The 12,842-nt window shown below is 42.0% G+C and overlaps 1 protein-coding gene across 1 annotated transcript in view; it reads right to left on the bottom strand.

Annotated features, from left to right (window-relative positions):
- Positions 1–373: 373 nt before the first annotated feature.
- Positions 374–12,842, bottom strand: part of LOC106580885 (delta and Notch-like epidermal growth factor-related receptor) — a 77,666-nt gene continuing 65,197 nt past the window's right edge. Inside the window, exons 8-13 of the mRNA XM_045703650.2 lie at positions 9,530–9,760; positions 3,636–3,758; positions 2,953–3,066; positions 2,591–2,722; positions 2,232–2,478; positions 374–1,664 (exon numbers count right to left, since the gene is read on the bottom strand). Coding sequence (XP_045559606.1) covers positions 1,553–1,664; positions 2,232–2,478; positions 2,591–2,722; positions 2,953–3,066; positions 3,636–3,758; positions 9,530–9,760 — 959 coding nt within the window. The 3' untranslated portion in view covers positions 374–1,552. The remainder of the gene's footprint in view (positions 1,665–2,231; positions 2,479–2,590; positions 2,723–2,952; positions 3,067–3,635; positions 3,759–9,529; positions 9,761–12,842) is intronic.

The raw sequence follows: 12,842 nt of genomic DNA, 5'->3' as shown, positions 1-12,842 counted from the left end.
TCCATTGGACTCCAGAAGGCAGACAGAAGAAAGGGAGGCCCATGACAACATGGAGAACAATGACGAGTGAAGACTGAACTCCAGCAACACCAGCAGAGCTGGAGCACAGCGGAGAAGACGGCCAAGGACCACAGGAAGTGAAGATCCTTTGTTGCTGCCCAATGCTCCAGCCGGCGTGACGGGATGAGTGAGTCAATGAGGTTTTACATATTAAATTCATGTTTATACACGTGTATTACAATGACCAAGTCTTGTCATAGTACATTTCCATTGAGTCAACAGAACCCTGTGAGTCAAATGTTTTCCTAGACACAAATAGACCTCTGGTGTCATAATAAGAACAAACACTACGGAACTCACACGAGACACCAGCTGGGTTTGTGTTCACTTCAACCTTTATTGTTACATCATTGAACATAGATAATAATCATGTGGTTCTTCTCTTTTAAAAAAAGACGACCCGAGTAGGCAAAACATCAGTCAAGTGGAGAGCTCACTCGGTGCTCCGGGTGGGCGGAGATTTCACTCAAGAACCAATGGAATGGTCTAAAATGTGCCGCCCATCCGGCGCCCCAAACGAATGCATCCAGGGGTTGACCCTGAGTGGAACAACACAACCGCACACAGACAGAGAGAGACACCTATACCTGGGACACAGAAGCACATATATAACTGGAGCAGAGCCACCAGCTGACCCCCACCTGTCAGTCATCCACACAAGACCCGCCCACTGGCTACTCGGACCACTCCTGCAAAAAACACAATTATTACTCTTCCTTTATTTGTACAGAACTTGCATGTAAATAATAAAAACATGACAACCAATGTTTTAAAAAAATGCTGTTTTAAAGCTTCCCCCATAGTGGTTTTGTACATCTCTTCTACCGCTACCCCACGTTGTTGCCTGAAGAAGGAGACGATTTTGCCACAAACCTGGCAAAGACACAGTAAATCAACCACAATACACGGAGGGTTTCAAAATGATGCAGAAAACATTGAATCTACCCATGCACCAAGTAAGGCAACCTACTGCAGATTTTTTATATAGAAAGATATATATCGTACTGCACTATGACAAGTGCACCTATTTCTACCACACCTGTAAGAACTCCTATCGACAGCCTCTGCTGAATCTACACTTTAAACTGAGCTCATGAGTTGGTGAGGGACATCAGGAACCACCCCTCTAGGACCCCAATGGCATCCTGGGTAATGTAGTCACCTTCTACTGGAGAGAAGAAGCAACCAAGATGGCAATATCACCCAACACCCACTAAAAAAGATACGCTCTTATGCTACAGTAGCTTAATGGATATTCCAACAGTAAAATAGATGTATCAAATTCCAGATTTGTATTTATCTTTCCGCATAACTATTGTTTTTTTTCTCCACTACATTTATTTTGTTCATTTTTATCTAAAGAAATACTAAATGGTTTTCATTAACTGAATTTGTGTATATTGGTGCACGTCCGAACATGTGCTGTTAGTTGTATGTGTGAACAGGTGATGCGTGATACTGTGTGTGGGTGGGTGTGTTGCCGCTGTGTTTTCTACAAATCTTTTGTTTTGATCAGAGTGACCAGGGGCTTGTCGTCAGGGCTGTAGTCCTCGTAGGTGATGGGTGCGGCGTCGTACATGGCCGGCCGGGACTTCTTCCCAAATCTGAGAGAGGGGAAGAAAACACATATATGGAACATCACTTCAGGTAGGACAGTTAGCTACATGCAAGACAGTTCCTAATGTTTCAAGTGTAGAGTTGCTAGGTTGAGAATGAAATACAGGTGACAGGTGAGGGTAGGGTTATAAAGGAGATGTTGCATGTTACAAACAGAGTAATATAAATATGGTGTTGTAAGAGAGGCATTACACATTTACCCACAGTGTATTACAGGTGAGTATACCCTAGTGCTGGTAATCTTCCAAGATTAGCCTGAAATCAACCGGAATGGGCCTTTGTCTCGTGTATGACATTGTTATTGAGTATTGCATTGTTGGGTTTTGAGTTTTCAAGAAAGGCATTTCACTGTACTTGTGCATTAAAAACATTGGAAACTTGAATGGGCCTTTATCTCCCGGTAAATAGCAAAGCTATAACAGGAGGTGTTTCTAATGGCTGAATCAATTTAATACATTAAATATTAACAACGTTGAGGCACTTGTATACTTATAGTAAACAAGCCTAGTCTACCCTGAGGTGTGACTGGTTCAGAGAGCTTTGTGCCGTCTCACCTGGCGTGGCGGATGGAGGCGATGGCGTTGCTGAACTCGCTGTCGATGCTACGGCAGTTGTAGAACTCCTGGTAGGCATGGCGAGACGAGCCCTGGTACTCGATGCGGCTGATACGGCAGATGCCCACGATGAGGATGATGAGCATGAGGACGAAGGCCACGCACAGGGCGCCGATGATGATGTAGAGGGAGTGACGCGGCATGTTGGTCAGGGTGTCCTCGGGGTGGGTGGTCTTCCACTGCAAGTCTGAGAGAGAAAGAGACAGACAGACTTATGAATAACCTAAGAAAGGCATGTACATGTAATCATATTTCATCATTTACTCCCACAACAAGGGGATTCTGGGTAATGTACTTACGTATCTCACAGCTGGCCCCTACCCAGCCTGGGGGGCAGTGGCAGGTGTAGGCATTTGATTGGTCGATGCAGGTTCCTCCGTGATGACAGGGATTGCTCTCACACTCGTTGATGTCAACCTCACAGTCCTCCCCTGAGATAACCAATAGTGGGGCGGGGGGGGGGGGGGGGGGGGGGGGGGAACAGCAGGTACAGGTATACTTTGAAGGGGTTCAGAGGTGGTTTGCTCCCTAGTCAGAACAGCCTACTCCCACCTGTGTCCCCAAGGCCTACTATGATAGACTGGGTGACAGACGTGTACTCACACGCACACGCATGCACACACACACACAAAACACACACACACAGAGTTGAAATGCTCACCAAGGTAACCAGGTGGGCAGACACAGGTGGCGTTGAGGCCCACACTCTCACAGTGTCCTCCGTTCTGACAGTGAGCCTTCAGACAAGGATCCCTGTAGATCTCACAGTGTCTGCCTGCACAGGGACAAACACATATGACCCATTAATGACTCACACACAGTACTCTCTACAGACCTGGGTTCAAATACCTTTGGAAATATTTCAAACACTTTAAGCATTTGCTTTAGCCTGTCTGGAGTGCCAGGGGGGCTGTGTTTGCACTTTTAGGACTTTTGTATTGGCTCATTGCAACAGACAAGCTCATTAAAGGACAGCATAAATATTTGAAATGATTACAAATAGTATTTGAATCCAGGTCTGCTCTACACATGACAGTTCACATCAGCACAGCACACTATCTCGCAATTTACTACATAAACGCATACTGTAGACAACATACAATCATTTATATGGATACATTTATAATACAGGCTGTATAAACTCATCGAATTAGCATACATATAGCAGTATCAGCATCATCACACAATCCCACCCCGGGATAACATACTTAAAACTGTCCCCGTTGAGTCACATTGGATTGAAATCAACACACACACACACACCACACACACACACACACACACACACACACACACACACACACACACACACACACACACACACACACACACACACACACCTACCTTCATACTGGGGAGTGCAGGCACATTCGTAAGCGTTGATGAGGTCTCTGCAGGTAGCATAGTTCTGACAGGGGGCTGACAGACACTCGTTGTATTCTTCCTCACAGTACAGACCATGGTACCCTAGGAGACACACCACACACACATAAAGTCACACTGTCTGATCATAATATTAGATGACAGTTCAAGTAATGATTATGTTTAGATATCACTAACGAGAAGATCACGGTGATAGACTCCTCAGCACATATCATTTTTTTATGAGGGTGAGTTAAAAGTGGTTTAATGTACCTTTATTTATATATAGAGATGATCACTTAGATGGAACAAGTCAAACATATTTCTTTGCCTACATGTCTATGGCAAAACCTTGTGGATGTTACATCCACAGACATCTTATTAAATTAATTCTAGATGCAATTCTATGGTTCCGTCGATATATAGCCATGATTCAGCCGTGATTGTTAGTGATGTCTATTAAATGCAGTACACCCCAGTTGCCACTGGGTGGCAGGTTTGCACTGGGACTGAGAATTGTGGGTCTTGGTGTTTTTCCTTATAAAAGAGAAGCAGTATGAGCCCAAGGTCAGAACACAGCGATTGACAGAATCTCAAAGTTGATGTAGGACATTGTGTTCTTTCTTCAGAGCTTACAAGCAGAAGATACCGTACTGAGTATAGACATGTCGGTATGTGCAATACATGCGTGAGTGTGTGTCAGGCTGTGCGTGCGTGTCTGGCTTTCTGCTGGTGTGTGCATGTGTTTGTCGTTCACCATGAGAGGAAACATTTACATACAAAGTAAGCCTTGATAAATCCCAGAGGTTCTCATAAAAAGCCAGTGAAATGTCAAGTGCCTTTCCCAGACTCCCAGACCCATATCCTCTGACTAGTCTGACTCTCCTCTGCCTGATATGGATACAGGGAGCCTGGAATCCACTATATATATCAGATCCCTCACAGCCTCCTCTCCTCGTAGAGGACGTAGACACCAGCTGGCATATTGATGAACAGGAGAAAAGGTCAATTATTTCCTTAAACGAGTCTGATTGCAAATCACCAATGACATCATTCCCGTTAGATGGGGGCTGTCTGAATGGAGCTGTGTGATTGGACGGCATCATCTGCCCAACTTGTGTAGTCAAACAATGGTTGCAGAGAGACAATGGTCTGGAAGGAAGCGCAAAGCAACTGTCTCACCTAATAAAAGAGATCCTAATAAAAATTAACCAGATGACAGAGGAGAGGGAGAGGGAAATGAGGTGAGGGAAGAGAGATAAAGAGAGAGAAGAGAGGAGGACAGAGAGAGAGGGACAGAAAGCCAAAGAGAGAACGAGATGAAGAGCAATGGAGAATAACATAGAATAGGTTAGCGTGAAAGGTGAACAGAGATATTATGTGTGAATATACTGGGTGATATTATGTGTGAATATACTGTGTGATATTATGTGTGAATATACTGTGTGATATTATGTGTGAATATACTGTGTGATATTATGTGTGAATATACTATGTGATATTATGTGTGAATATACTGTGTGATATTATGTGTGAATATACTGTGTGATATTATGTGTGAATATACTATGTGATATTATGTGTGAATATACTGTGTGATATTATGTGTGAATATACTGTGTGATATTATGTGTGAATATACTATGTGATATTATGTGTGAATATACTGTGTGATATTATGTGTGAATATACTATGTGATATTGTCACGACTTCCGCCGAAGTCGGTCCCTCTCCTTGTTCAGGCGGTGTTTGGTGGTCGACGTCACCGACCTTCTAGCCATCACTGATCCATTTTTCATTTACCATTGGTTTTGTCTTGTCTTCCTTCACACCTGGTTCCAATCCCATCAATTACATGTTGTGTATTTAACCCTCTGTTTCCCCCCATGTCCTTGTCAGAGATTGTTTGATTTGTATATTTGTGTATTATGTGTTGGTGCGCGACGGGTTTTGTACCCACTTTTTATTATTTAGTATTTTTGGTTTTGGAGTTTTGTAAAGTACTGATTAAACAACTCCGTTTATACCAAGTTTGATTCTCCTGCGCCTGACTTCCCTGCCACCAACACGCACCCATTACAGATATTATGTGTGAACATACTGTGTGATATTATGTGTGAACATACTGTGTGATATTATGTGAACATACTGTGTGATATTATGTGTGAACATACTGTGTGATATTATGTGAATATACTGGGTGAATATACTGTGTGATATTATGTGTGAACATACTGTGTGATATTATGTGTGAATATACTGTGTGATATTATGTGAATATACTGGGTGAATATACTGGGTGATATTATGTGTGAATATACTGGGTGATATTATGTGTGAATATACTGGGTGAATATACTGTGTGATATGTGTGAATATACTGTGTAATATTATGTGTGAACATACTGTGTTATATTATGTGTGAATATACTGGGTGAATATACTGTGTGATATTATGTGTGAATATACTGGGTGATATGTGTGAATATACTGTGTGATATTATGTGTGAATATACTGGGTGATATTATGTGTGAATATACTGGGTGATATTATGTGTGAATATACTGTGTGATATTATGTGTGAATATACTGGGGGATATTATGTGTGAATATACTGTGTGTATATACTGTGTGATATTATGTGTGAATATACTGGTTGATATTATGTGTGAATATACTGGGTGATATTATGTGTGAATATACTGGGTGATATTATGTGTGAATATACTGGGTGATATTATGTGTGAATATACTGGGTGATAATACTGTGTGATATTATGTGTGAATATACTGTGTGTGTCACGTTCTGACCTTAGAATGAGGTCATTTTTCCATAGTAGATTGGTCAGGGTGTGACAGGGGGGTGTTTTTGTCTATGTATTTGGGGTTTTCTGTTTTCTATGTGGGTTGTCTACATTGTCGTTCTATGTTGTATTTTTTATGTTGTGGCCGGGTATGGTTTCCAATCAGAGGCAGGTATTTTTCGTTGTCTCTGATTAGAAGTCATACTTAGGCAGCCTGTTTTTCATGGGGTTTTGTGGGTGGTTGTTTTCCGTTTCGTTGTTTGTACCTGACGGGACTGTTGTTGGTCGTTTTGTTATTTTGCAAAGTGTTTTCATTAAAAGTAAATATGAGCACTTCACACGCCGCATTTTGGTCTCCTTTAGACGACCCTTATTACAGTGTGATAATACAGTGTGATATTATGTGTGAATATACTGGGTGATATTATGTGTGAATATACTGTGTGAATATACTGTGTGAATATACTGTGTGAATATACTGTGTTATATTATGTGTGAACATACTGGGTGAATATACTGGGTGATATTATGTGTGAATATACTGTGTGAATATACTGTGTGAATATACTGTGTGAACATACTGTGTTATATTATGTGTGAACATACTGGGTGAATATACTGGGTGATATTATGTGTGAATATACTGGGTGATATTATGTGTGAATATACTGGGTGATATTATGTGTAAATATACTGTGTGATATGTGTGAATATACTGTGTGATATGTGTGAATATACTGTGTGATATGTGTGAATATACTGTGTGAATTTACTGTGTGATATTATGTGTGAATATACTGGTTGATATTATGTGTGAATATACTGTGTGATATTATGTGTGAATATACTGGGTGAATATAATGTGTGATATTATGTGTGAATATACTGTGTGATAATACTGTGTGATATTATGTGTGAATATACTGTGTGATATTATGTGTGAATATACTGTGTGTGTCACGTTCTGACCTTAGAATGAGGTCATTTTTCCATAGTAGATTGGTCAGGGTGTGACAGGGGGGTGTTTTTGTCTATGTATTTGGGGTTTTCTGTTTTCTATGTGGGTTGTCTACATTGTCGTTCTATGTTGTATTTTCTATGTTGTGGCCGGGTATGGTTTCCAATCAGAGACAGGTGTTTTTCGTTGTCTCTGATTGGAAGCCATACTTAGGCAGCCTGTTTTTCATGGGGTTTTGTGGGTGGTTGTTTTCCGTTTCGTTGTTTGTACCTGACGGGACTGTTGTTGGTCGTTTTGTTATTTTGCAAAGTGTTTTCATTAAAAGTAAATATGAGCACTTCACACGCCGCATTTTGGTCTCCTTTTGACGACCCTTATTACAGTGTGATAATACAGTGTGATATTATGTGTGAATATACTGGGTGATATTATGTGTGAATATACTGGGTGATATTATGTGTGAATATACTGGGTGATATTATGTGTGAATATACTGGGTGATATTATGTGTGAATATACTGGGTGATATGTGTGGATATACTGGGTGATATGTGTGATATCGCTGCCAAAGGTGCTTCAACAAAGTACTGCGTAAAGGGTCTGAATACTTATGTAAATGTGATATCCGTTTTTTATTTTTACTAAATAAAAAGAAACAGTTTTGTCATTATGAGGCATTGTGTAAAGAGGGGAAAAAAACGATTTAATCAATTTTAGAATAAGGCTGTAACGTAACAAAATGTGGAAAAAGTGAAGGGGTCTGAATACTTTCCGAATGCACTGTACAGTATATAAGGGAATGTTGAGGTTGTTTCAATGAGAGAACAAATACCATAAGGCAATGGTATGAGACAAGAATATACTAATAAGAGTATGAACACAGTGAGAAGTATCTGGCTACAGAGGACAGTCTGAATGGATAGTGTGATTCCCCAAAGGAACTATTTTAAGTGAAGTGATCTAAAATGGTGGAATTGGGTTGTTTCTGTAAAAAAAAATTATAGCCATTACTAATTTAGAGTGTCTCACTCCCCATCCAACATAAGATTGCAAATTACATCAAGATGAAAACTGAAAGGCAGAAAGACATATAAAGGGAACTCTAGGACAGACTGATAGGGAGGAGCAGCAGCCTGTCACACTGTGTTGATGCTTCTACTGATAGGGTCGTTCTCCTGCAGTCACACCCAGACCTGGGTTTAAATACTATTTGAAATATTTCCAATATTACTACCATTTGTTTAAGCCTGCCTGGAGTGCCAAATGAGCGGGGTTTGCAATTTTGCGACTATTCTATTTGTTCCCTTGTACCAGGCAAGCTCAATCAAGCCCAGCTAAAGTCATTGACATTTTTTACATTTACATTTACGTCATTTAGCAGACGCTCTTATCCAGAGCGACTTACAAATTGGTGCATTCACCTTATGATATCCAGTGGAACAACCACTTTACAATAGTACATCTATATGGGGGGGGGGGGGGTTAGAAGGATTACTTTATCCTATCCCAGGTATTCCTTAAAGAGGTGGGGTTTCAGGTGTCTCCGGAAGGTGGTGATTGACTCCGCTGTCCTGGCGTCGTGAGGGAGCTTGTTCCACCATTGGGGTGCCAGAGCAGCGAACAGTTTTGACTGGGCTGAGCGGGAACTGTGCTTCCGCAGAGGTAGGGGGCCAGCAGGCCAGAGGTGGATGAACGCAGCTGGGTAATTGATTTCAAATAGTATTTTAACCAAGGTCTGGTCACACAGCTGGGTAATTGCTGAATAAGGATAATGATTTGTCATCATTCCACACCATTAATCTGAGCATGTAGCCATAAAAACCAGTGGCATGATCAATGAGCACATAATGGGCATGGTATTACGTACTCTGTGTCTGCATCAATGATATCACTGGGTGGGTTGGGGAATGGGTTGTGGAATAGTGAGTAGTAACAATGCTAATTTAAGATGCAGTATATTATATGTGGCAGGTTCACTGTAATATCATATTTATTGTGGGAGAATCAATCTGTTAGCTAGTTTTACAGCTCATCTATAGTGTGGGTAATGGGAGGTGGATCAGATTACCCCCATACTAACACACACTCGCTCGCAGACACAGGATGGCTCACCTGGGACACACAGACACCTGAAGCTAGTGCCCACACTGCGGCAAATCCCGTGGGCACAGGGGTTGAGGGCACAGAAGTCCACCAGCTGGGCACAGGTCGGGCCGGTGAAGCCGGCGGCACAGCTGCAGCCAAAGCCCAGGCCGGGACCCTGGGGGAAGCAGCTCCCGTTGTTGTGGCAGGGGCTGGAGGCACATGGGTCCACTCTCTGTTCACACATACTGCCCTGATACCCTGAGAGAGATGAAGGGAGAAAAAGCGTGAGCGAGAGGAACGAGAAAGAGAGGGGGGGGAGAGAGCATCTGGTCTGGTGGCAGGAATGCTGTGGGGTTCTGGGAGTGTGAAGGACCCCATTGTGGGTGTTGAGGTGGCTCTGTGGACTCACTGGGATGTAGCCCACAGCATCTGTTTTGTCTACACACATGCACAAACCCGTCCCCCGTCCCCAGTCTCCCTCCCTCCCTCCCGCCCACACACAAACACATACAAACAAACAGGCATTGTTCTTCAACACAAGCCAGCAAACCCATACTTAAAGACATGCTCCGGTACTTTGGCGACTAGTAAGTATTTATTTTAAACCTCCTGCTTTGGGCTGGACGTGTCCATGTGTAGCTCATACATGCATAATCTATGAGAAAGAAAGAAAAGATCCTGTCTGAGACACACGCAGAAACCCAGAGACTCCAGCAGGTTATCCCTCCCTCTCTACAGTGACAGTGAGATAATGTCCATCAGTCTGGGTGATATTGAGTCCTCCGTGCATCTGGATAAATGAATCAGCAGACCCTGAGAGCCTATCTTCATTAGCCCGATGAACTACACACACTTACACAATCACTGACACAATCAACATGCTCCTGGGTTATATTGACTGTGTAACACACACACATACACAGGCCAACACACATACATAGCCTGACACAAACACCCTCATAAATGCTCACACACACACTCTCTCTCTCTCACACACACAGTCCCTTCACAATAAAGCAGTCTCCTCTCTGCGCTACCATGGCGATGATCCTGATAAAAACAGCTTGTGATGGAACCATTCTCCTGAGGAGGGAGGGAGGACAGATGGGAGGGTGGAGAGAGGGGAGGAGGGAAGCGGCAAGGGGGGCACCTTGAGAGTGGCAGAGATGGTGGCAGCGATTGCAGAAGGTGTGACAAAGTGGAAGTTTGATTGAGGGTGACCTCAATTTATGATCAGCCTTTCTCATAAGAACATCAGGATGTAGAAGGCGGGTGGGAGTAGAGAAGCCAGGTCAAACCAGATAGACTGCAGAATTAGACGTTTGTCCAGGTCCCCGGGACGTCGGGAGATACCTTCCATACCGGTCACTAGGGGCATCGAGCAGGCTCACGGCTTGCTAGCGCGTTGTGGATGGCGATAGAGATAGGACTTAAAGGTCCCCATGTAAAAAACCTTTAGAGTGACTAAAATATCACACATAATATTTGGGGGGGATAGAAATGCTCACAATTTTAGAAAAATGACTTTTTCTCTCATGGCTAACTACCAGGAAGTTTGAAAAGACACCCTGAGTGGGCAGGGAGCTTATATTCATGAGCTTGCCTTGACTTACAGCTCTTTGAAATGCCTATGTCAAGAAACTTGGATGCAGTGAGCAGTAAAATAATCTCAAACTAATTTGGTGATACACAATTAACTCAAACTACATTAAAATTGCATCACTAGCTAGGTTTCCATCCAATTGGCCACAAATTATCATGAGAATATTACAAAAAAAATGACCAGTGGTGTGCTTCCACCAAACAGACTGGTTGCAGATAAAATTCAGTATGTGGTGTCATAGTGAACACACAAAGACATGTTTCACTTAGGTTTTCATGTAATCAAAATCTACAGTTCAACATGTTTTCCACTCTACCGATAGTTTTGTCAGAAAAACTGTTGCTTTAAATAGCAAATGTGCCTACTCTGGTCTCGGCACCTGCCCTCTAGCCAACAGCTAGCTGATACAGTGCAGGTAGGCTGTGTGAGTACAGTAGGCTAGTCTACATTATGAGATTATTATGGATAAGACGGAGAATATTTGTGTTTGTCAAAAGGCAGTCAAGCATCGATCATCATGTCACCAGAATAAGAACCTCGGTATTTATCAGAAAGGAGCATCAAGATCACCCTGCACTTTCAGCACCCTGTGAAGTTCATCATAACTAATAACATCTGTAGACTAATAAACTGCATGGTTTCCAAGTCTTAGTGGGAGGACCACAAACCATATCATCACTAAGTTTACATCTTTATATACACTTTTTTTTTGTGTGGGGGGGGGGGGGGGGGGGGGGGGGGGGGGGGGGGGGGGGACTTGCCTGTTATGCATGTTATTTTGCCATTAATACATGTCACATATCAGTTTGCAAACAATGTAAAATATATATATATACAGGCAAGTATATATATATATATATACAGGCAAGTATATATACAGGCAAGTATATATATATATATATATATATATATATATATATATATATATATATATATATATATATATATATACACACATATCATTGACTTAATAAAGCTGTGTACAAACAGGCAGCTCCAAAATGCAGGTGTTACAGCCTAGCTCAGTGCTTTCTGTGGTGGTGGGGTAGGCCAGCAGAAAATAGGAGCATTGTACCGTGATTGGCTCAGCATTGCACCGTGATTGGCTCAGTGTTCTGTCACTCATGGGGACACTACGTCACCCGCCTTTAGTAAGGGTAGACATCAAGAATGTGAGCCCTTTGTGTGCTGCCATCGAGTTACATTAGAAGTGCCCTTCCAAGAAGGCTCAAGGTCATTGGCCACAGACAAAATGATGTCAAATTATATCTACAGTAGCTTTGATTGGACTGATCATGTCAACATCATACTTTCTAAATCTTAGCTAGCAGTCATCATCAATAATCAAGACGACAATCTACTGGAAAATCATTTTTAATCCTTGTCATATGAGGAGAAATAATGAAGAGAAATTATAGATAAAACATATCGGTGCTCATCAACCATTGGACATAAACATTACACAACAAGTTGGAAATCGCAAATTCAACAGTGAGTTGTTTGGAAGGAATCGGTGACAGTAGCTAACCGCAGGCATTGCAACTGGGAAGTCAGACTGGGAAAATATGTTTTGAACGGTCATCCAACTCGGAACTGTAAATCTTTGATGACTACATTTTCCTACGAAGGACTGCCACGCACAACAAGGTGAGTCCAAAAATGTATTGTATGCTGCTGCATAAATGTAATATGCCAGGGAGATAAGGTCAGCCATATAAGCTGTTTTTTTTTTTAAAG

Source organism: Salmo salar, chromosome 20 (assembly GCF_965601325.2).
Source record: "Salmo salar chromosome 20, fSalSal1, whole genome shotgun sequence".
Lineage (NCBI taxonomy): Eukaryota > Metazoa > Chordata > Actinopteri > Salmoniformes > Salmonidae > Salmo > Salmo salar.
Note: the sequence above shows the minus strand (reverse complement) of the source record. Positions and strands in the feature narration are given on the sequence as shown.